At 31.3% G+C, this 21,833-nt stretch overlaps 1 protein-coding gene across 2 annotated transcripts; it reads right to left on the reverse strand.

The window, feature by feature from the left end:
- Positions 1 to 1,350: 1,350 nt before the first annotated feature.
- LOC129606445 (protein yellow-like) lies at positions 1,351 to 19,690 on the reverse strand. Of its 2 annotated transcripts, none has more exons than XM_055516788.1 (5): positions 19,576 to 19,690; positions 17,774 to 18,169; positions 3,026 to 3,398; positions 2,060 to 2,356; positions 1,351 to 1,961 (listed from the first exon to the last, which is right to left on the reverse strand). In XM_055516788.1, the coding sequence occupies exons 2-5, from the start codon at positions 18,133 to 18,135 to the stop codon at positions 1,494 to 1,496; spliced, it is 1,500 nt and encodes a 499-aa protein (XP_055372763.1). In that variant the 5' UTR covers positions 18,136 to 18,169; positions 19,576 to 19,690; the 3' UTR covers positions 1,351 to 1,493. The 2 variants fall into 2 exon arrangements, with proteins under 2 accessions (XP_055372763.1, XP_055372758.1); XM_055516783.1 differs by lacking the exon at positions 19,576 to 19,690 and adding an exon at positions 19,013 to 19,133.
- Positions 19,691 to 21,833: the final 2,143 nt, after the last annotated feature.

Below are 21,833 nucleotides of genomic sequence, written 5' to 3' on the forward strand. Positions count from 1 at the left end.
ATTGAAGGAAATGTAAAAAAAAAACAAGCAAAAACATTTCAGTAGGTGTAAACCGATTGAATTATATTCTGCACCTTTTATTGTTGTGAATCTGACTTTATTATTCTTTCAAATATTTAAAATTAGCTTCTGAACTTATATGGCAGGTACCCGAACTCGTCAAGCAATCCAGCCAAAACTTCCAAAATATATCTGACCTATAATTGGACACACAACTGCCAAGTTTCATGAATGACTTTATTATTTTTCCGAATATAAAAATTTGCTTTTGGAGTTGTATGGGAGCCATCCGAACCTGTGCCGCCATCAGTTAAAGTTTTTAGAGCATATGTAGAATGTAATTGGACACACGTTCACCTTTAGGTGAACCTAAAGGTTTATACCTTTATTAGTTTTTGAAATGCAAATAAACTATTTCTAGCGAAATGTAGGTCTGTCTGCGCACGCGTGTATCTCAAGTTCGGCTGAACCGATTTTGATGAAATTTTATATGTAGGTTTATTTCGACTATGGCACGGATTGATCATCTTTTGGGATATATTAGGCCTCAGGAACTGCACGTATAAGCAGGTCTGTTTTGCATTTTTGATGTTGAAGAAAACATCAAAAAAACATCTGTTAAAGAAAATATTCAACCGATGAACTTGAAATTTCAAATATAAACTCCGCTCGACCGTTCATGGAATCTCCTAACTTTTGGAGGAAATCAGGTGTCAACTGGACGTTTACTACAGGTCAAATATACGTTTTTCCGTATAAAAATTGAAATAAGCAACCGATTTCATTGAAATTTAATATTTGAATTCTTCTTATTAAAACAATGAACATATAAATTTTTTGGAAAGATCAGGTCTCGAAAACTGATCTGAGGGCCGATTTTACATTTTTTACCGTGTCTGTGGAACGATTTGATGGAATTTCTTGAAATTTGATATTTGAGTTCTGATTGTTGCCGAAACCAATTGACGTGTATTTCAGGGAATTCGGGTAACACAAAGCGAAGCTCCACTATTAGCCAAATTTACATTTTTCTAGGTATGTTAACTATAAGTTTTCTAATGCTTTAAAAATTTGAAACAAGTATTTAACAGGCATTTTTATAATATTCTGTAACACTTTCACTTAACTAGACAATACACATTGTGGTCGTTTAATAACTTTAAATGTCATTTTTTTAAAATCTCTATAATAACGGTTCCTTCTTAGCAAATTTAATGTGTAAAATAAGCATTTTTCGCATGCTTTTTAACACATTTTATTGCCAAAACTTTGAGATAGAGGATAATGTTATATGGATTAACTTTAACATCTCATTCTCTCTTCGAAAAAAGAGGTACTTACACAAATGTATAGCATTATAATTCTTTTTATTATTCAAATTTATACACTATTCATTTACATATTATACATACATCTAAATAGGCTAAATTAATGAAATTAATTACATAAAAAACATTTAAAAGCAAATTTGTTTATTTTATTAAATTTTTTTCTCAAAAGCATTCTTCATATTCCGGTTCAACATTTTGTATTGCTGGTATATTTGGATTGCATATTGTGTTTTTAATTGCATTATTAATATTAGCTCGCATTATTTTAAAATTGATTTCATTATAATTTAATTGAGAATATAAAAATATCGGTAATTTATTACTTATTATCCAAACATTTTGATTAATATCCTTATCAATTTTTAAATCATTTGGAAATACAATACCAGAATCATTTTGTGCAATAATATTTAAATTCTGTTTAGTATATGGCTTGTTTATATCCCAGCATCCAACTGAATCACGATGAACTAATGTAAAGAACATTATTTGATTTTTACTAATACCAGATGTTGAAGATTGTCCATTTAAACCTCGATTACCAATTTGTATAACTGATTTAGGTGCACCAGAGCCACCTGGAAGCCATAATGATTCATCACGAAGAATATTTGTTGATACTGCAAATTCCTTTTTGTTTTATTTTGCGAAAACACAAAAATAACTATTATAAGTTGCGAGTTGACAAACAAATATTATAGTATAAAAGTTTTTCTTTGTCTACTTACTTTATTACTTGCCATCGGATGAAAGAATAGTAATCGATCTTTATACCCATTAGCTGGTGATAAACTCATACCAAATGCACCATCAGGCCATTGAAAATTTAATCCATATACATTAAAATCACTATATTCTGGTGTTGGGTAATAAAAATGATTTGTTGTACGCCAGCTTTGATTTCTCGCTAAACTATAAACAACGATGCCATAACGCCATACATCAGTTACATAAGCATATGCATCATTACAAATACCATCCCTAATATCGACAATAATATTTGAATGAAGCGATTCTTGTTTAATCTAATAATAAAAAAAGATAAAAAACAAATCAAATTATTGAAAATACAAATTAATAAGCTGAAGTGTGAAATTAGTATACTTTATCATTAAAATTTAAAGTTAGGCATTATGTTGTCTTGGGCCTAAACAAAAATAATTTATAAAAAAAAGTTTTAGTAATACCTTTACCTTATAAGTGATATCTTTATATATAAATTTTATTAAAAACTGTTAAAAATGTTCAGAAACTTTTTCAGATTTATTTTTTGAATTTAATGTTTTAACCCAGCTGTTATACTTCAAAACAGGCAATCAGATATCAAACATTGATATTACCGTTATGTGGGCCTATTAACTTAAAAAATATGGGAACAATTTATTGCTTTAGCCTCCACAGTTTGGAAACTTTTATAAATATTTGTTAGCTGCATATTTTAAATTTGAGCAAAACTATCTCTAGATATCGGAGCCAACTCTCCACAACAATGTTAAAATTAAATTAATAATTTAATAGAATAAATTAAATCAACAATTTTTGAAAAATTGTAATCGGAACAAAAAGGCAACAAAATTCAATAGACAGAAATTCCTCTCAACAAAGAAAGATACATATTATATAACATACAAACATATGTTTATTATTAAATTTTAATGTAAATTATTACAAATACAATTTTACCTCATACGTACCTGTTCTGGTGGTAAATTGTAGTTTACTACTCTTTTATTAGAATTCAAATCGTATGCAACAATTTTCGGCGGGCATATTTGATTTAGATTTACAGTTGCATTTACAATACCAGAATCAATACACCATAATCTACCACATTCATCAATTTGTGTCCTGTAAACTGATATCAATTTATTGCAGTCTGGATTATATGGATCACCATGTTCATCTAAATTTGGATATGGTTGTAATAATGGACTCAATTCATTTGGATTCTTCGGTAAAAAATTTAAACTAGCTGGTACACCATCTTTCCATCTTGGTGTTGTTACAAATATACGATCTGATGATATATCAATACCAAGTGGTAAATTATTTTCTGGTATGTATTCACTTGAAAAAAAAAAATAAAAAATGAGTTCATACATTATTAATATTAGTAAAAATTTGTAATAGCCAAAAAATATATATATCATTTATCACAAATAATCGCAAATTTCAGTTAAGGTCTTATTTGCTGAATAAAGCAAATTAGTAATTTTTTTTTAAGTTTATGATAACAGAAATATAAACAAACAATTTATAACAAATTGTCGTTACACATTAATATTTATTTAATATATTAGCTTTATTTAAAACTAGTCGTGTGCCTCGTAATCAAGCATTGCAAATATTATATCTGTGGTTTTGAAATTATGTTCTATTCTGTGTGTGAATTATTTTAAGTTTACTTTTTTTTTAAAAAACGTACCAATAATATATATATAGAAATGTTTTTTTCCTAATTAATAATAACAAAAAACTTAAAATAAGAAAAGATCTTAAAACTAATTACAAAAAAGTACATAAATAAACAAATGATGAGCTTTTTTTACGATTTTATATTTTTGGAGTAATTTATTTTAGAATATTGCTTTGAGTTATGTCGCTTAAAATCGTAAATTAAGGCTAACAAGAGCGCTTTAAGCGAAAAATTACTGAATACGCCCGGCGAATTGGGCCACAAAATATCTGCAGTAAGGTATGCTTGTGGTAAAAGTCAGTCTTACTGAAATCCAATAGAAGCCCAGACGCGACGGACTCATAACGAGTAAAATAAAACTCATAATGACGGACTAATAATGACTCCGAAATAAAACAAAACAGATGCAATGAACAAAACACAGGGATTGTATACCCCAGGTGGTAATCCAGTAATAATGGAAAATCCACATTCTTCGGAGGCTGGTCTCATGGATTCTGGGGAAGACCACTTATTGCATAGTAGATCGGCGTTTATGGACCCATTTAGAAGGAGATCGGGGGTCATGCGATCACCCTCATTGGTGATTGCCGACAAAAATGACAGAGTTAAGGGTGATAACTCTGAGAAAAAGTCCAATAATTCTGCAGAAGACAGAAAAAAAATGAAAACACAAGAGGGTAATATGAGAAAGCATGTTATACAGGAGAGTAAATTAGGTATTCAGGACTCGAGAATAATCGAGTTAGAGAGTCATTGTAAGGTGCTACAAAACGAGATCTGGAAATTACAAGTAGAGAAGGTAAATTTAAAAAATCAAATTAAATCTGAACCAACAGAAAAATGCGGAAGTTATTGTATATGAAACCGACCGGGAAGAACTGGCTAGAGAAACTGACTATATCCTAAAACAGAATAATGCAAAGAAGCGAAAAATGAAAAAAATCTCCTGAAATAATTTCAGAGAAGACAGTAAAAAAAAATATGATGTGATCAGCACATAACCGACCGCAATGTGCATTGTCTAGTTAAGTGCAAGTGTTACAGAATATTATAAAAATGTCTGTTAAATACTTCTTTCCATTTTTTAGGACATTAGCAAGCTTATAGTTAATATACATAGAAAAATGTAAATTTGGCTCTTAGTAGAGTTTCGCTATGTGCCACCCAAATTCCCTGAAATGCTCGCCAGTTAGTTTCTGTAACAACCTGAACTCAAATATCAAATTTCAAGAAATTCCATCAATTCGTTCCGTATATATGGTGAAAAATGTAAAATCGGCCCGTAGATCAGTTTTGGAGGCCTGATCTTTCCAAAAAATGTACATGTTCATTGTTTTGACACGTAGAATTTAAATATTAAATTCCAATAAAATCGGTTGATTATTTCTCTTTATAGACGCAAAAATGTATATTTGGCCCGTAGTAAACGTCCAGTTGCTCACACCTGATTTCTTCCAAAAGTTAGGAGGTTTCGCAGACAGTAGAGCTGAGCTTACATATGAAATTTCAAGTAAATCGGTTGAATATTTTCTTCAAAATGATCAAAAATGTAAAACAGGCCCAGTAAAAGATGCAGTTCCCGAGGCTTGATATATCTCAAAAGTTGATCAATCCGTGCCATGGTGGATATAAACTTATATATAAAATTTTATCAAAATTGATTCAGCAGAACTTGAGATACACGGGTGCACACACAGACCGACAGATCGACAAACCGACAAACGGACAGACTGACAGACCGACAGGTTGCAAAAAATAGTTTATTTACACTTCCCTACTATGGAAAAGTGTATTCCCACCGAAAACTCGATATGCAAAATTTGTTGCTGAATATTATAAAAATGTCTGTTAAATACTTCTTTCCAATTTTTAGGACATTAGTAAGTTTGTAGTTACATACCTAGAAAAATGTAAATTGGGCTCTTAGTAGAGTTTCGCTTTTTGCTACCCAAATTCCCTGAAAAGCTCGCCAGTTAATTTCGGTAACAACCAGAACTCAAATATCAAATTTCAAGAAATTCCATCAATTCGTTCCGTAGATATGGTGAAAAATGTAAAATCGGCCCGCAGATCAGTTTTCGATCTTTCCAAAAATTTATATGTTCATTGTTTCAATACGAAGAATTTGAATATTAAATTTCAATAAAATCGGTTGATTATTTCTTGTGTATTTGGCCCGTAGTAAACGCCCAGTTGCTGATGCCTGATTTCTACCAAAAGTTAGGAATTTTCGCGGACGGTCGAGCAAAGCTTATATATGAAATTTCAAGAAAATCGGTTGAATATTCTCTTCAAAATGTTCAAAAATGTAAAACAGGCCCGCTAAAAAGTGCAGTTCCCAAGGCCTGGTGGAAATAAACTAAATAATAAAATTTCATTAAATCAGTTCAGCAGAACTTGAGAGACACGCGTGCACACACAGACTGACAGACCGACAGGTTGCTAAAAAGAGTTTATTTACACTTTCCTACTATGGAGAAGTGCATTCCCACCGAAAACCCGATATGCAAAATTTGTTGCCATCACATAACCTACCTATTGTATACACAATACGGTCGGTAAAAAAGTTTGAGCATAAACAAAATATTAATTTAATTCAAATATATGTATGTTTGGTTTGGTTTTTGATATGTATGTATCCGAACACAATTGATGATGGTTTAGCCTGTTTGGTTGAGCAACCCAACGAAAGATTTGGTAGCCAACCCTAGTAGTTAGGGTCGACCAAAAACGAGATTGGCGGGTTAAGTATCAAAACATCAAGTCTGACCAAGAGTTGGCGGCTACAAATGGGTTTCTGTCTTGAAGCACGCAGCTCGCTAAATAGTTTAGATGATTTATAGGACACTTATTCTTGAATCAAGGAGTTAATTCTAAAGGCGGATGAATTAATTTTTCTAAAATTGTATCAATATAAACTTCAATTTCTCAAGAACATCTCAAACGACAATACAAGAAAATCAAAGGCTCTCAGGTGATAAAAATCCCTGGAGATAAAACCAAAAAATTAAATATTGGAACATGGAATGTTCCAAGCTTGTATGAGGCTGGTAAAGTTGATAATGCAATATAAGAAATGATAATGCTGAATATAAATATACTCGGTATTAATGAGACGTGAGAGATGCTGAAGAGCTCCGAAAAGGTGATCCAACAATTTACTATTCTGGTAATCAGAATAAAAACCATGGAAACGGAGTGGGTATCATTGTAAGAGGCAATGCCGCAAAATGAGTTTCACTATTCATTTCTAAGCTTAACAGAGCGATGCTACTCAAAGTCAATGCAAAGCCTATTAATATCAATTTGCTTCAGGTATATGCGCCAACAGTTGACAAAAGTGATGAAGATATTGAGGAATTCTACAACAACATAGATGAACTGCTGAAAGTAACTAAGTCACACGAACTACATATCATATTGGGTGACTTTAACGACAAAGTTGGCTCTACTAAAGCGGAAGAAGCTGGATTTCTGGGTGGTTTGACAGAGTTTTGTCCATGCTTTTCCTATCTCCCAGGAGACTGTGACCGTCCAGACGAGTACCTGAAGGACTTAGCGAACTTCTGTGGAAGGAGGAACTTCTAACTGATTATAGGAAGTGATGGAAATGCCCACCACACCGTCTGGGGAAGCACCGACATAAAGAAGAGAGGTGAGCGTTTTTTTGAATTTATATATATATAAATAAGCTAGAAATTATGAATGAGGGCAATAAGCCAACATTTGCAAACGCGATCATGGAGGAAGTCCTTGACATCACTCTATCCACCAAATTTATTAGCAATTGATGGATGGCATGTCTCAAATGAGACATCTATATTCGATCGCAGGAAAATCGGTTTTAACACCAAGATCTCCGGGGGTCTTACAAAGGAGACGTTCTGAGTGCTTCAGTCCACAGGCTAGAGTCCATACAAAACGCTCCTCTGGGATGGAATGTTGGCTAATGGGGGCCTGACGGCGCCTATTTTTGAAGCCTTTTATGGGAGTTATCCTACCAAGCCGAGACGAAGCAAAAGCAAATCTCCATGGTGGAACGGGAACCTTTCAAGCCTTATACTGGAGACCAGGAAGCTGTTTAAAATGGTCAGGGCATCGGGTTCGTGGGAAAAGTATAGACGCTAGCTCACGACTTATAATAAAAAGGTAAGGAAACTAAAGAGGAGCTCATCTAGGTGAGCATTTAAAAAAGTTGGAAGAAAAACATCAAGAATATTGCTACAATAATAAGAAAGCATACGCAAAAAAAATTTGATCTGGTGAGTACAAAAGCACAAGAAAACCACGTGAAACTACCGCAAATAAACATACCAACGTTCAACAACCAGTATAACTTATAGACCAGTTTTTTTAACCTATTCAATTCGGTTATACATTCAAATAGCTAACTAGCTAACTTTCAAAACTCCATTATCTAAAAAGTCTACCGTCACTAGAGCTAATGAAATTTACGTTACAGTTTGGGAATTAATAACATCCACGTACAGCAACACAAGAATACTGTTCTCAACATGTATGAATAAGCTGCTATGTCTACCTTATTTAAATAATGAAACATCGGCTGGATTAAAAACATGTTGGATACTACAAAAGAATGCCTTTGTGCTATAAAAAAACTAGTCATTGAAATTGATTCCTAAGGCCCTATAATTAGTTTTCTATTATTACAAAAAATTTATATGGAAACTCAAACTTTGGGGAGCCCGACAACAAAAACAAACCATGAAAAGCGAAACAACCAAATATATCACAGCATGATGGAGGTAAAAGAATGTCCAACTTGTAAAGAACAGCACCAAATGTACTCATGTCAAAAATTCAAAGATATGAGTGTTACCCAAAAATGGGCACCAGTAAGAAGGCATAACTTATACTCAAACTGTCTCAAAGTTACTGTCTTAAAGTTACATGATGAAAGAAGAATAAACACACACAATTTACATAGTAATTCGGGCGGGGAGTCATACAACTGCGTCATATCAAAAATGCGGCAGGTTTATTACCTACAGCAAATGTACCATTGCTAGCCCTAGTAGATCAAGGGTCGCAGTCATCATTTAGCTAATTGAAAGGAAGTTGCAAATAAATTATAACTCAAAAGAACAAAAATTGATGACGTAATAACAGGAATCGGTGCAAGAGAAATAAGCTCTGTAAAAAATAGTGTGAACATAACAATCACATCAAAGCAATGTAAAGAATTTTCGGCTATCACCATGACCTATGTTTTGAAAAATTTGACAAAAGTCCTGCCGCAAGACCAAGTACATAAAGACAAATGGGAGCACCTTAAGAACATACAGTTAGCCGATCTTGAATTTGAAAAATCAGCAAAAATTGATCTTATATTACGGTCAGATATCATTGGTGGAATATTTCTTAGTGGAATAATAAAAGAACAATCTTACCATCTAATAACTCAGCAAATAGTCTTTGGATGGATTGTAACTAGTCCTGTAACAGTGAAAACTCTTAAAGCAGCTTGATGTGTCATGTTACACGGGATGATATTGATGCACAAATCAAAAAATTTTAGGCCACCGAAGAGATTCCGAAGATGAAAGAGATGAAAAATGTGAATATTCCTAGAATCGTGTTCAGAGTAAACTAAAAGCCGCATTGCTGAATAACGACAGTGAAAAAACAGCAATCTTGTGCCTAATTAAATCAAAAACTTGCCGAAAGCTACAAAGCATTTATGTGAGAATATGAGAACTTAGGCCATAAGAAAAAATGTGAAATGGAAAACCGAGATGTATCATACTGTTATAACATCACATAGTTATAAAAAAGAAAGCGGAACCACGAAACTTCCTCTTGTATTTGATGGATGTAAGTCGCAAAACAACACAAGTATCAGTGACATCATGAGGACGGGGCCTAAACTTCAACAAGATTTAACTTCTGTTATACCCCGATGGAGAAAACACAAGTATGTTTATACGACAGACATTGAAAAAATGTACCGCTAGATAGATACGAAGACAGGAATATGCAAAAAATTGTCTGAAGATATTCACCAAATATCACGATTTAAGAGTATACATTAAACACAGTTACCTACGGATCAGCTGCAGTTCCATGTTTATCAATAAAAACTGTACTAAAACTAACAGAAGAACAAAATACATTTCCAGTGGTAGCAAAAATCTTACGAACCGATATGTATGTTGATGATGTAATGTCATGTAACGACACAGTTGAGCAAGCCGTACAAGGCAAATTACAACTTGTAAAGATCCTGAAAAGCGTTGGTTTTAGACTGCACAAATGGGCAGGTAACAACACACAACTCGTAAACAATACAATGCCGACAAAATGCTTTGAAATGGAAAATCCACAAACTTAGTAACTTAAAAAATTAGGAATACGGTGGAATCCAAAAGAAGACGACTTTAGAATAATAATCGACCCTCCGAACAAACCAAAATATATTACAAAAAGGGTTGTGTTCTCGGAAATTTCCAGAATTTTCAACCCACTTTTGCTCACTATTAACTGACAAAATGATTCTGGAAGACATGTGGAGCAAAAATGTTGATTGAGATGAGGTATTACCCTCACGCCTACATGATAAATATTTAAATTTTCGAAGCCAATCGTGTAAAAGTTGAAAGATGGTTTTTCTACACTTCAACCAAACTAATTAAAGGTAGAGAATCTGTGATACTTCAGGTAGAGTATATGCCGGATTAGTATACTCAAGACTGCACGAAGACAGTTATAAATCAATATTAGTCACCGCCAAAGCAGTGTTAGTATCACAAAAACTTTCACTTCCGTGTCTAGAACTAAAAGTAGCAAAATTACTAATGAAACTGCTTAGGTTGCAGATAATTAAGAATTATCAGATATTGTACTGCATGCATGAACCAATTCCCAAAAAATACTTTCCTAGCTCCAGGAAAACCCAAGCAAGTGGAAAGCTTTCGTTACTAACCGCGTTAAAATCATTCCACAATCACCAAGAAAGATTATTTGGAATTATGTTAATACGACCGAGAATCACGCTAACTTGGCATCAAAAGGAATCTGCGCAACACCAGTTATTGAAAATAAACTGTGGTGGTCAGGACCACCAGAATGGCTACATAATGATGCAATATATGTGGCTGACAAGGCACTTCAACCAACACAGTTGGAAAACCAACCAGGAACACAGTTGAAGTTAAAATTCGCTTGTCTCAAGTCAACAGCAACACAAATCAAAACTCTTTTCACAGAACGATTTTCATCGTAACCGAGGCTACAAAGAACCATCGCCTTCTGTCAAAAATTTTGTACTAATGCAAAAAATCCAAAAAGGAAGAATGCTGGACAACTAACAACAACTGAATTGAAAATTGCACTGCATTCCATAATGAAATTAGAACAAACTGCCTATAACACAGAAATTAGCTGCCTAATAAAAAACAAATTACTACCTAGTAACAGCAAGAGATTAGAGCTTTACCCAATTTGGAAAGATGATATCTTAAGACTGGAAGGCAGACTATGAAGAGCAAATATCGACTACAATTCAACTCCAAACATCCTATTATAATACCAGGTTGGCCTCATTAATAATACTACGGACACCAAAAAGCACCTCATGGGGGGAAGGATTTAATCATGTCATGGATCCTGGGAAAATTTTGGATTACCGACGGACTCCACAAAGTTAAAATACGGTTAGCGGAGTGTGTCGTTTGTCGCAAATATAACGCACGCCCAAACACACAACTTAAGGCTGATTTACTTGTAGTCGGAGTAACTATTTCCCCAACGTTTACTCACCCGAGTGTTAATTTTTCTGGTCTAATACAACTTGAATTAAGCATGTTGCGTAATGCCAAGATAATAAGAGGTTTGCTTCGCAACTAAAGCGTTTCATCTTGAAGCCGTATGACCCCTATCCAGCGAGGCCTTTATTGCCGCATTTGAGCGATACAGTTTTGCGTATATAAACAGAAATAATCAACCAATTTCATTGAAATTTAAAGTTTAAATTTTTCATGTTACAGCAATGAACATATAAATTTTTTGGAAAGATCAGGACTCGGAAATCGATCTGAAGGGCTAATTTTACATTTTTCACCACACCTGCGGAACGAATTGATGCAATTTCTTGAAATTTGATATTTGAGTTCTGGTTGTTGCTAACCGCGAAACTAACTGGCGAGCATTTCATGGAATTCGACGTTCTCACAATATTTTAGTGGGAATCCAATTACATGTATTTTGTTTGCTAATATTACTCTGAGTAAATATGAAACCTATATGATGATACGTAAATTGACATGGGAAAATTATGAATTTCATAATTGCATAAAATTGCTTCCATTAAATAGCCTATTTCTGTGTGAAATAATAATTTCACACAGAATAAATTAGCCGTGTGACCAACAGATTTATGGAAACTGTTGAAGGTTCAAAATTTCAACTATCTTGAGGTTTTCTTTAACAAATTAATCCGCGGAGACAAAATGCCAAACGAATGCAGAAACAGTTTCATCGTTCCTATATACAAGAAAAAAATAAAATGTGCAGTGCTATTATTACAGGGGGTATTAAGCCCCCCGTTATAATTACAGGGGAATTAAGCTAATGCCCCGATATATTATGATTATATGATTGGTTATATATTTGTTGATCGTGATTGTTGTTTCGTGCGCGCTGATAAGAACTGTTCATGGCAATTTGTGCTTTTGGTACGAATTTGTATCATTTTTCTGGCGATTCTGTCGTAAGTCTTTTTAGGACTTCAATAACAACACGATTTGTCCTTCAGTTTGGCCGTTCGCATTTGGCACACCAGCTGTAATTAGAATTTGTTCAACACCTTTATCGTTGTAATATTTTGAAAAACATGTTTCTTCTCTTGTAAAACATGGAACACGGCCTGATATTGTTGTTTTTGGATTACTAAAGTGTTTTTGTTGCTGTTGCAATTTTTGGATGGCTTCTTGTGCTGTAAAAGTTTTTGTGGGGTAGAGCCAGGCATACTTGATGAAACCATCCGTAAATGTTAGGATGTATTTATATATTTTAGTTGTTGTGTCCTTGGACCTTGGACCAATGACATACCATCAGATTTGTTAATATTGTTTAACAATCCCTCTTGTTTTCCATATTTTTTATTTTCCAAAATACATTTTATACATTTCTCGATGCAGTTTTGTAGTTTATCATTAATTCTTGTAACAAAAAATACCTGGTTAAGCAATTCAACACATTTTTTTTCATTCCAAAATGACCTTCTTCATGTTTTAGCTTAATTATTTCTTGTTTCATATTCCTAGGTACTAAAAGTAAATCCAATCCATTCATTAAAATATTTTTCCGCAAACTAAAATCACCATATTCAGGGTGTTCCGCAAAAACTTTCTTAATCGTTAACATATTCATATGATTCTTGGGCTTTTTAATTCCTATCAGTACTTCATTTTGAATTACATTTATAACAGAGTTTCTGCTTAGGGTGTCTACATGAATCATTTTCTTTCCGGTTTTATGTTCGACATCAAAACTAAGTTTGGCAACAGTAAATTTAGTACCTAGAACATGAATTCCGAGTTTTTCAAGGGCTTTATAAACGGCAAATGTTTTCAGTACATGGCTGTGTAGTTTTTCTTCTGCGGGGCTATTCTTTTTACTGTAATAGTAGACGGGGTGAAGGAAATTGTTTTCGCCTTTTTGAAATAAAATTGCTGCTATATCATTTTTATACGCATCTGTGTTTATTTTACAACCTTCATTTTGATTAAATAATGTTATAAGTGGAGTCGCTTTGTTTTTTTAGCAAGTTGCTAAGTGGTTTGGCAAAAATCGAGTAATTTGCAACAAATTTTTTAAAAAAGCCTGTCAAACCCAAAAAGGCTTGCTCATCTTTAATTGATTTTAATTCTGGGAAGTTTTTTATAGTCTTAGTTTTACTTTCGCTCGATGATATTTTTTCATTTGAAACATAGTATCTTGAAAATTCAACACTTTTTTGTAAGAACTTACATTTTTGCCTATTAAAATTTAACCCGTTTTCAGCAGCAACGTCGAATACTAATTTTAGTTTTTCCATATTTTCCTCTTCTACTTTTGATGGCACAATTAAATTATTCCTGTATATGCTCAAAATATTTTTTATCAATAGGGGTCGAAAAATCAAATTTATGGACCGCGAAAAAACAGATGGCGCATTTGTTAGCCCAAATGGAACAAAGTAAAACTAAAATTGACCATCATGTGTAAAGGCGGTGAACTTTTTGCTACACTCCGCTAGTCGGACGTGAAAGTACCCGTTTTTAAGAACCAGCGTAGTGAAATACTTAGCTTCTTGTAAATTAGAAAATGTGAAATACTTAGCTTCTTGTAAATTTAGTATTTCTTCCATTTGAGGCATTGAAAAGCGTTCTCTTGTAGTATTTTTATCAACACATATTCTTGGAGATCCATCTTTTTTACGCACAACTACTACTTGGCTTGCAAACTCAAATGTAGATAGCCTGATAATTTTGGACTGTAACCCTTCTTGATACAATTTCTTTTTCTTTTAACGGAGGCCTTCTTGGTTGATAAAAGGCAGGTGTATCATTTTTTAATAAAATTTTTAATTCAACTCTTCAACTCATTTTTTTGTTTTTTTTTTCAGGATTGTATTTCTTAATTAAATTTACTATTTTTTCTTCATACAAGAAAGGTACTTCAATGTTAACTTTATTATCGATTTGGATACTTATTTTGCAATTTTTGTAGGTCAAAGTCTAAAAATGTTAACATATCCGACTAAAACTAGTACTCGCAAGGCATAATCTGGCAAAATTTTTGGTTTGTTCGGGTTTCATCGACTTTAAATACCGAAGAAAAATGTCCTAGCGTACAAATTTTTCCTGATCCAAGAAACTAAATTTATGTTGCTTTTTGAAAACCTTATGTCCTTCATTTCCTTTGTGATACATTCCGAAATTAAGGATATATCGGCGCCTGTGTCTATAAGAGCCTGAAAACAAATATTATTAATTTTTATTTTTTTGAAATTTTCACCCTAATTATGTTAATATTATTTTTAGCACAATTTGCAGCGATGTGACCATTTCCTTGGCACTTAAACATTTGGTTTCTGCTGCACAATTTTTTTCTGACATGTTTTTTGGAACATGAAAGTTGAAGTATCACTGCTAAAATTTTTACTAATCGAATTTCTGCTTTCAAAAGCTCTACTTCTAAATCTGCGATATTCCCGATATTTTTGCTCCATATAGAATTTGTTTATGCTCTTCTTACCTTTTACTTCAGCTTTTATATATTGCATCAAGGATTTCTCATCAATATTCCCCTTTTGTGCCATTTCTTGCATGCTGTAAACATATTGCCCAAACAACTGATCTTTTTGCATTTTTCGTTTTAGTAATAATTTGTGTATATCTGCTTGGGCCCAAAGTAATTCTTGCTTTAATACTTCTTTGAATTTTTCAAATGTTTTATAAGTTATTGTTTTTACAAAACTTTTCGCAGATCCTTGTAATTTCTTTCTAGTTAATCCAACCTTTTTAATATCGTTGAAATTTAGGGTTTCAGCAATAGATCAAACGATTTATAATATTACGGTAAATTCACAAATTTCCGGCAATTGTTGTACAAGTAGCTAACTATAAAAATTTACTTAAGTTGCCGACAAAATGAGTGTACAATAGCTATAAATAATGACGTTCAACCGTACATACATGTAGGATTGTATAAAAATATACAATCCTACATGTATGTATATTTTTTTTAAAGCTTCCCAAAAATTTTTTTGGAAACTTCCTATATTTATATAGGATAATATTCAAAATAATAATATGAATAATATTCAAAACTGTGGTTATACATATAGAAATAAATTTTAATTATTATAATTATTAAGTCGTGGAAATAAACATACAAAAATAAATTTTTCAAATAAAGAAAAAGTTTAGGCAAAAATAAAGTAATAATTGTATTCAAATATATGTATGCACATATAAATGTAATTTTTCAAATAAAGAAAAGGTTTAGGCAAAAACAAAATAATAATTTTAAATATAACGTTTTGAATAAATAACGTACAGATAAAAACTCAATATTTCTGGCGTTGGAATAATAGTAAAAATTTGTTACTTAAGCACAATTCAGATTAGAAGTGCTGATTTATATATTATTAAATAATTCAGGTTATAAGCGATAATTATTGTCGAATTCTATAGTAACAAAATATTACCACAATTTCGATGTCGTAGTGTTGAATGTATAGCAGTATTTATAATTTGTAATTGCTACTTTAATTATTTTTATCATATTCAATTGCCTGTTCTTAAAAATTAGTCACCTTTTATTACTTGACTAATTAACACGATAAAATTTTGTAATCTAAAAACAAAACCGGTTTAATAATTGTTATTATATTAATAATGAGTCATATATTAACAGAGTGCAAAATAAAAAATCTGATGTGATCAGCACATAACCGACCGCAATGTGTATTGTCTAGTTAAGTGAAAGTGTTACAGAATATTATAAAAATGTCTGTTAAATACTTCTTTCAAATTTTTAGGACATGAGTAAGCCAATAGTTAACATACCTAGAAAAATGTAAATTTGGCTCTTAGTAGAGTTTCGCTATGTGCCACCCAAATTCCCTGAAATGCTCGCCAGTTAGTTTCTGTAACAATCAGAACTCAAATATCAAATTTCAAGAAATTCCATCAATTCGTTCCGTGGATATGGTGAAAAATGTAAAATCGGCCCGTAGATCAGTTTTGGAGGCCTGATCTTTCCAAAAAATTTATATGTTCATTGTTTCAATACGAAGAATTTAAATATTAAATTTTAAAGAAATCGGTTGATTATTTCTCTTTATATACGTAAAAATGTATATTTGACCCGTAGTAAACGCCCAGTTGCTGATACCTGATTTCTTCCAAAAAGTAGGAATTTACGCGTACGGTCGAGCAAAACTTATGTATGAGATTTCAAGTAAATCGGTTGAATATTTTCTTCAAAATGGTGAAAAATGTAAAATCGGCCCGTAAATCAGTTTTCGAGCCCCGATCTTTCCAAAAAATCTATATGTTCATTGTTCTAATACGAGGAATTTAAATATTAAATTTCAATGAAATCGGTTGATTATTTCTCTTTATATAAATTTTATATATAAGTTTATTTCTCCTGAAAATAAAAATATATATTTCAGGAGAAATAAACTTACATATAAGATTTCATCAAAATCGGTTCAGCAGAACTTGAGATGCACGCGTGCACACATAGACCGACAGACCAACAGGTTGCTAAAAATAGTTTATTTAGACTTTCCTACTATGGAGAAGTGCATTCCTACCGAAAACTCAAATGCAAAATTTGTTGCCGTCACATAACCTACCATACACAATACGGTCGGTAAAAAGAAATCCATCTCAAATTTTTCAAAGTCTGAAAATGGTAAAAATGTTTCAATGTTTGATTTAACAAATAATACATATCTTGGTGAGTGAACATTAATTGGGAATCATGATGTTTGGATAGTGCATATTATAATTTCGCGAATATATTTAATCAATAGCAAACAAAACACCGAATGAAGGTGAACCAAAATTACTTAGGAAACTATATGTTTTAATCTATAAGTGTATATATCACTTTTACTTGAGTAATTATACACTTTATTTTCTAACATTTTAAAGTTGTGTTTACCCGCGGGTCACATTTCATATCTTTTACATTTTTAAAGATATTAAAGTTCTGTAAACAACAAATAAGTTTACTTTTGAATAAGGGATAAATTTACTTTTGAATTTGTGGCGAGTAAGGTCGTCATGCTGGTCAAAATATACTAAAGTAAATGCAAAAATGCATGATGTATTTGCCGCGACAAGTTTAAGTAAAGCCCATCGCCTTCGAAAGGATTACCAAAATTTGACTTTGAATAAACTGAAATGTGCAATTTTTCTACTTTTCCGTTTCTATTTCTAAATATACGGCATCTCTTAATATAAGTATTATATGTTTTAATAATTATTTTCAAGTAACATACCTTCTTGATATCGCCAGTTTACGTCTCTGATATGTATTAAATTCAAAATCTAAATATTTCCATTGATATATAATTTCAAACGGATTATCAATTTTATTTACATTTAATAAAACATTATTATTAGTTATATTCCTTTTAACTGCTAAAGGATCACTTATATATATAAAAGTTAAATTATCGTCTCTTTGATAACTTTCATAACCAATTTTAGGTTGTTCTTGCTGTTCATAATGCTGTGATTGTTGTTGTCTAATTGGTGTTAAATATGTTAATAATAAGTTATTACTATCAATATTAATACTATTAACACTATTATATTGCATAAGCATTATTATATAAATGCATTTATAAAATAATGACATATTGTATTGGTAAAATAAAAATATATTATGAAACCTGTAACAAAAAATATAATAAATTATATAAGAATATTTGAAAATATGGAAAAAAAATTATTTATTATAGATAACAATTTACATACTATTTTTGTTTTAATTTAAAATGTACAAAAGTTGAGTCTTGATAACATATTGAGTACAAGATTTAAATTTTAGGACCTGATCGTGTATCTCGCTATTTCACTCGCGAGTTGAGAAAAATGTGAGTAACTATCAAATATTAGTATACTGGAATTTTCCAGTGAGAAGAATTAATTTGTATTGCGTATCTCGTTTCTTTCTAAAATGTATGCAAAATTTATTTACTCTGTTTTTGAGACATTCAGTTGATAATTTGAGAAAAAATTCAATTAACAAAATGAGTTGTCTTCTTGGAAAAATGAAATACCCGTTAGAACAACAGAGAATTCCGATTTGAAAGTGAATAAAAAGTGAAATGAAAAAGCGAGATACGCGATTAGGCTGTTAATATCCTTAGCGTCGATATGTTAGAAATATGGTCTTAATACACAATTTAGCGATTTATAAGCTACCATTCTAATACACAATTCAGCGATTTATTAGTTCTGCAATTTCGACGTCAAAGTGGTTGAAATTGCAATCAAATATTTGTCAATGGGTAGGTTTAGAATATAATATTTTTATCATACATTGAACTTAAAATTGTTACATTATGAACACAAAACAATACATATTTGGTTCGTGCCTAATGTTAAATCATTTCTAATTGTTAACACTTTGTTGATCGACGGCGGTTTATCTCGTTTTTTCGTATAGCCAAACATTGCTAACTGGCGACAAGTAAACTCAAAATTGCATCAGAGTGTAAACGTTCTCTTACCCTATTGGGCAAAAATTATTTGAATTCATCAAAGCGCTCACGATCAAGAAATTACTTTTCTTTGTATTTAGAGATAAAGAATTTTCCGATATTAACGGGAATACTTTATCAGTTTATTCGATTTTGTTTATAATTTTTCATATTTTAAAATTTGTTAGACATTCTTGGTTTAAGTTTGATTTTAAAATATGAAATACGAATTTTTTTAGTTACTCTTTGAACAAAGTCTCTATTTTTGTTACTCTTTGAAAATATTTATGCTTATATTTTTTAGGTAAATTAAATACTGCATTTTGAAAATCAAAATTTTAAAAAACAAATATTCACACCAATATATACATATATACTAAAATCTTATATATCGAAAAAAAAACTATCGGAATATTGATAAAAATTCTGAATTTTAAAAGATTTTGTTTTTATTTCAACTCTTAAAAAATAATATTGAGAATATTATATTGCAAAAACTCAATGAAATTTGAAAAAAAAAAAATAATTAAAAAGAATAAAATAAAATCTCTATACTCATATAAATATACGAACTCTATTAATAAAATATTTACTTGTATTCACTGAAAATAATAATTGTCTACTACAAGAAAAATTCGATTTTAAAAATCTTTAAGGCAAATTTCCAAGTTAAAATACAAAAAACGAAAAAAAAACCTGAAACTAGAACCCACCACTTTTTCATCATGAAGCTAAAAAAAAAAAAATAAAAATAGAAAGGTATTGTAAATGAGTTCAAAAAGAAAATAACAGTTAAAATCTGTGCAAAGCAATTTAGGTTACTACATACTTAAAATCAAGTACATACAAGCCATATAATTCGATTTGTATGAATTTGTGTACATATTTCACACATTTTATAAATTATAATTGAGGTTTTAATAACTTATAACTCACGGATCATCAATTCCAGATCCATACATAAATGATGGCAAGTGAACAGATACGATCTTTTATTATTAATTGCGCATTGTTATATAACGTAATAGTATTTCGTAATAATTAATTAATGCTAATTTTATCTACTTTATTTGTGAATATTTGCGAAAATTATATCAATTCTGGGAACTTGTTTTTCAAATTTCAAAATTTAAGTCCGGCTTACATCCAAATTTTTAACATCCGATGTCGATCTTAACCTCAAGTACGATATAGATTCCGACTACTACATCAGTGACACCAATCGAATAGGATTTTTCGACTTCGATATAAATTTATTCAATCTGTTTATATCTTCGATATAAACTTATTGAATTGCAATTTCTCAAAAGAATAATATATCTTAATATCCTAATTTCCGCCTTACCGTTTCTAAAAATTATTATTAAAAATTTAAATTTATATACTATTTATGATAAAAGTTTGCCAACACCTGATTTTAGATTTTATACATATGTAAGTAGATATTATTATACTCTAATCATTTATTTCATTACGCTATTCTCATTAATAAAAAAATATTTATATAGTAAAACAAATAAAATTGGGATACACAAACTGTATTTCACTGCAAAACATAATAACAAATCAATCAAATAAAAAATCGAGAAAAAAAATAGAGTTGACCTTGTCAACTCTGTGATACCCGTACGAATTTGTTGTCCTATGTGCGAATAACTAATGTGCCATAACTAACTATGGGGCAGACTATGACTTTAAGTTGCCGTATTACTATATTAATTTATGCAAAATTTCAGTACTATGTGTTATTCAAAATACTGGTTGTGCCAAACTACTATTGATGTTGTATGGCACCTACCAGAAAGAGCCAAGAAATTTTAGCGAATTTTATCAAGCATATCGGCCCTACTAATATATTCACTTGTGTGAAATCTCAATATCACAGCTTTTATAGTTTCTGAGATATAGTCAAATAACTTTTGAAGTTGTATGGCAGGTACAAGAAGGAGCCAAGTAATTTCAACGACTTTTATGAGACACATTGGTCCAACTAATATATTCGTTTGTGTGAAATTTCAATACCATAGCTTTAATAGTTTCTGAAATATAGTCAAATAAATTTTGAAGTTGTATGGCAGCTACCCGAACCGGTACCCCGATCATGTCCAATTTAAATAGGGTTCTGGCACTTACTACAATAAATCATTTGTGAAAATTTGGTGAACTTAGCTCAATTAGTTTTTGAGTTATCGTTCGGACGGACGGATGGACGGGCGGACGGACGGACGGACGGACGGACGGACGGACAGACAAAGCTAAATCAACTCAGAATTTGACGCTGATCAAAAACATACACTTGAGTCTATATCTAACACCGTTATTTCTTAGCGTTACAAACGGTAAGGCAAATTTAGTATACCCTTCGAACATACGTTCGTACGGGTATAAAAATATTCACACGTGTAAGCCGAAGTTTCATTTCGACTAAAATTTACATTTTGTCATTATTATTTACAAAAAACAAAAAGGCTTTTGTTATTTTTTAAATAATGAAAATTCTGTAAATAAATTTATTACTGTTATTTAGGATCCGGCTTTCAGCTTTCCAATGTAAAAATATAACGTCATTTAACTTAATAAACGTATATGTAGCTACTTTTTTGTATAGACAGCCTAGTTTAGATATAGAAATTTCAAAGTATAATTCCACATTTTTACTACAGCTTGTGAATTGTATCTGCTGAATTGTGTAGCAATGCAAAACTACTACAATCCTGCAGTTATGAAAATAAATATTAATCATAAATCTCTTAAGGTAAAATTCAAAAGTATTTTTCTTGTTAAGTGTTTTATAACACAATACAAAAATGTATATTTTAGGTATCATACAAATTACGATTACATTGCAGTT

This window comes from Condylostylus longicornis, unplaced genomic scaffold (assembly GCF_029603195.1).
Source record: "Condylostylus longicornis isolate FDR11 unplaced genomic scaffold, ASM2960319v2 ptg000003l, whole genome shotgun sequence".
NCBI lineage: Eukaryota > Metazoa > Arthropoda > Insecta > Diptera > Dolichopodidae > Condylostylus > Condylostylus longicornis.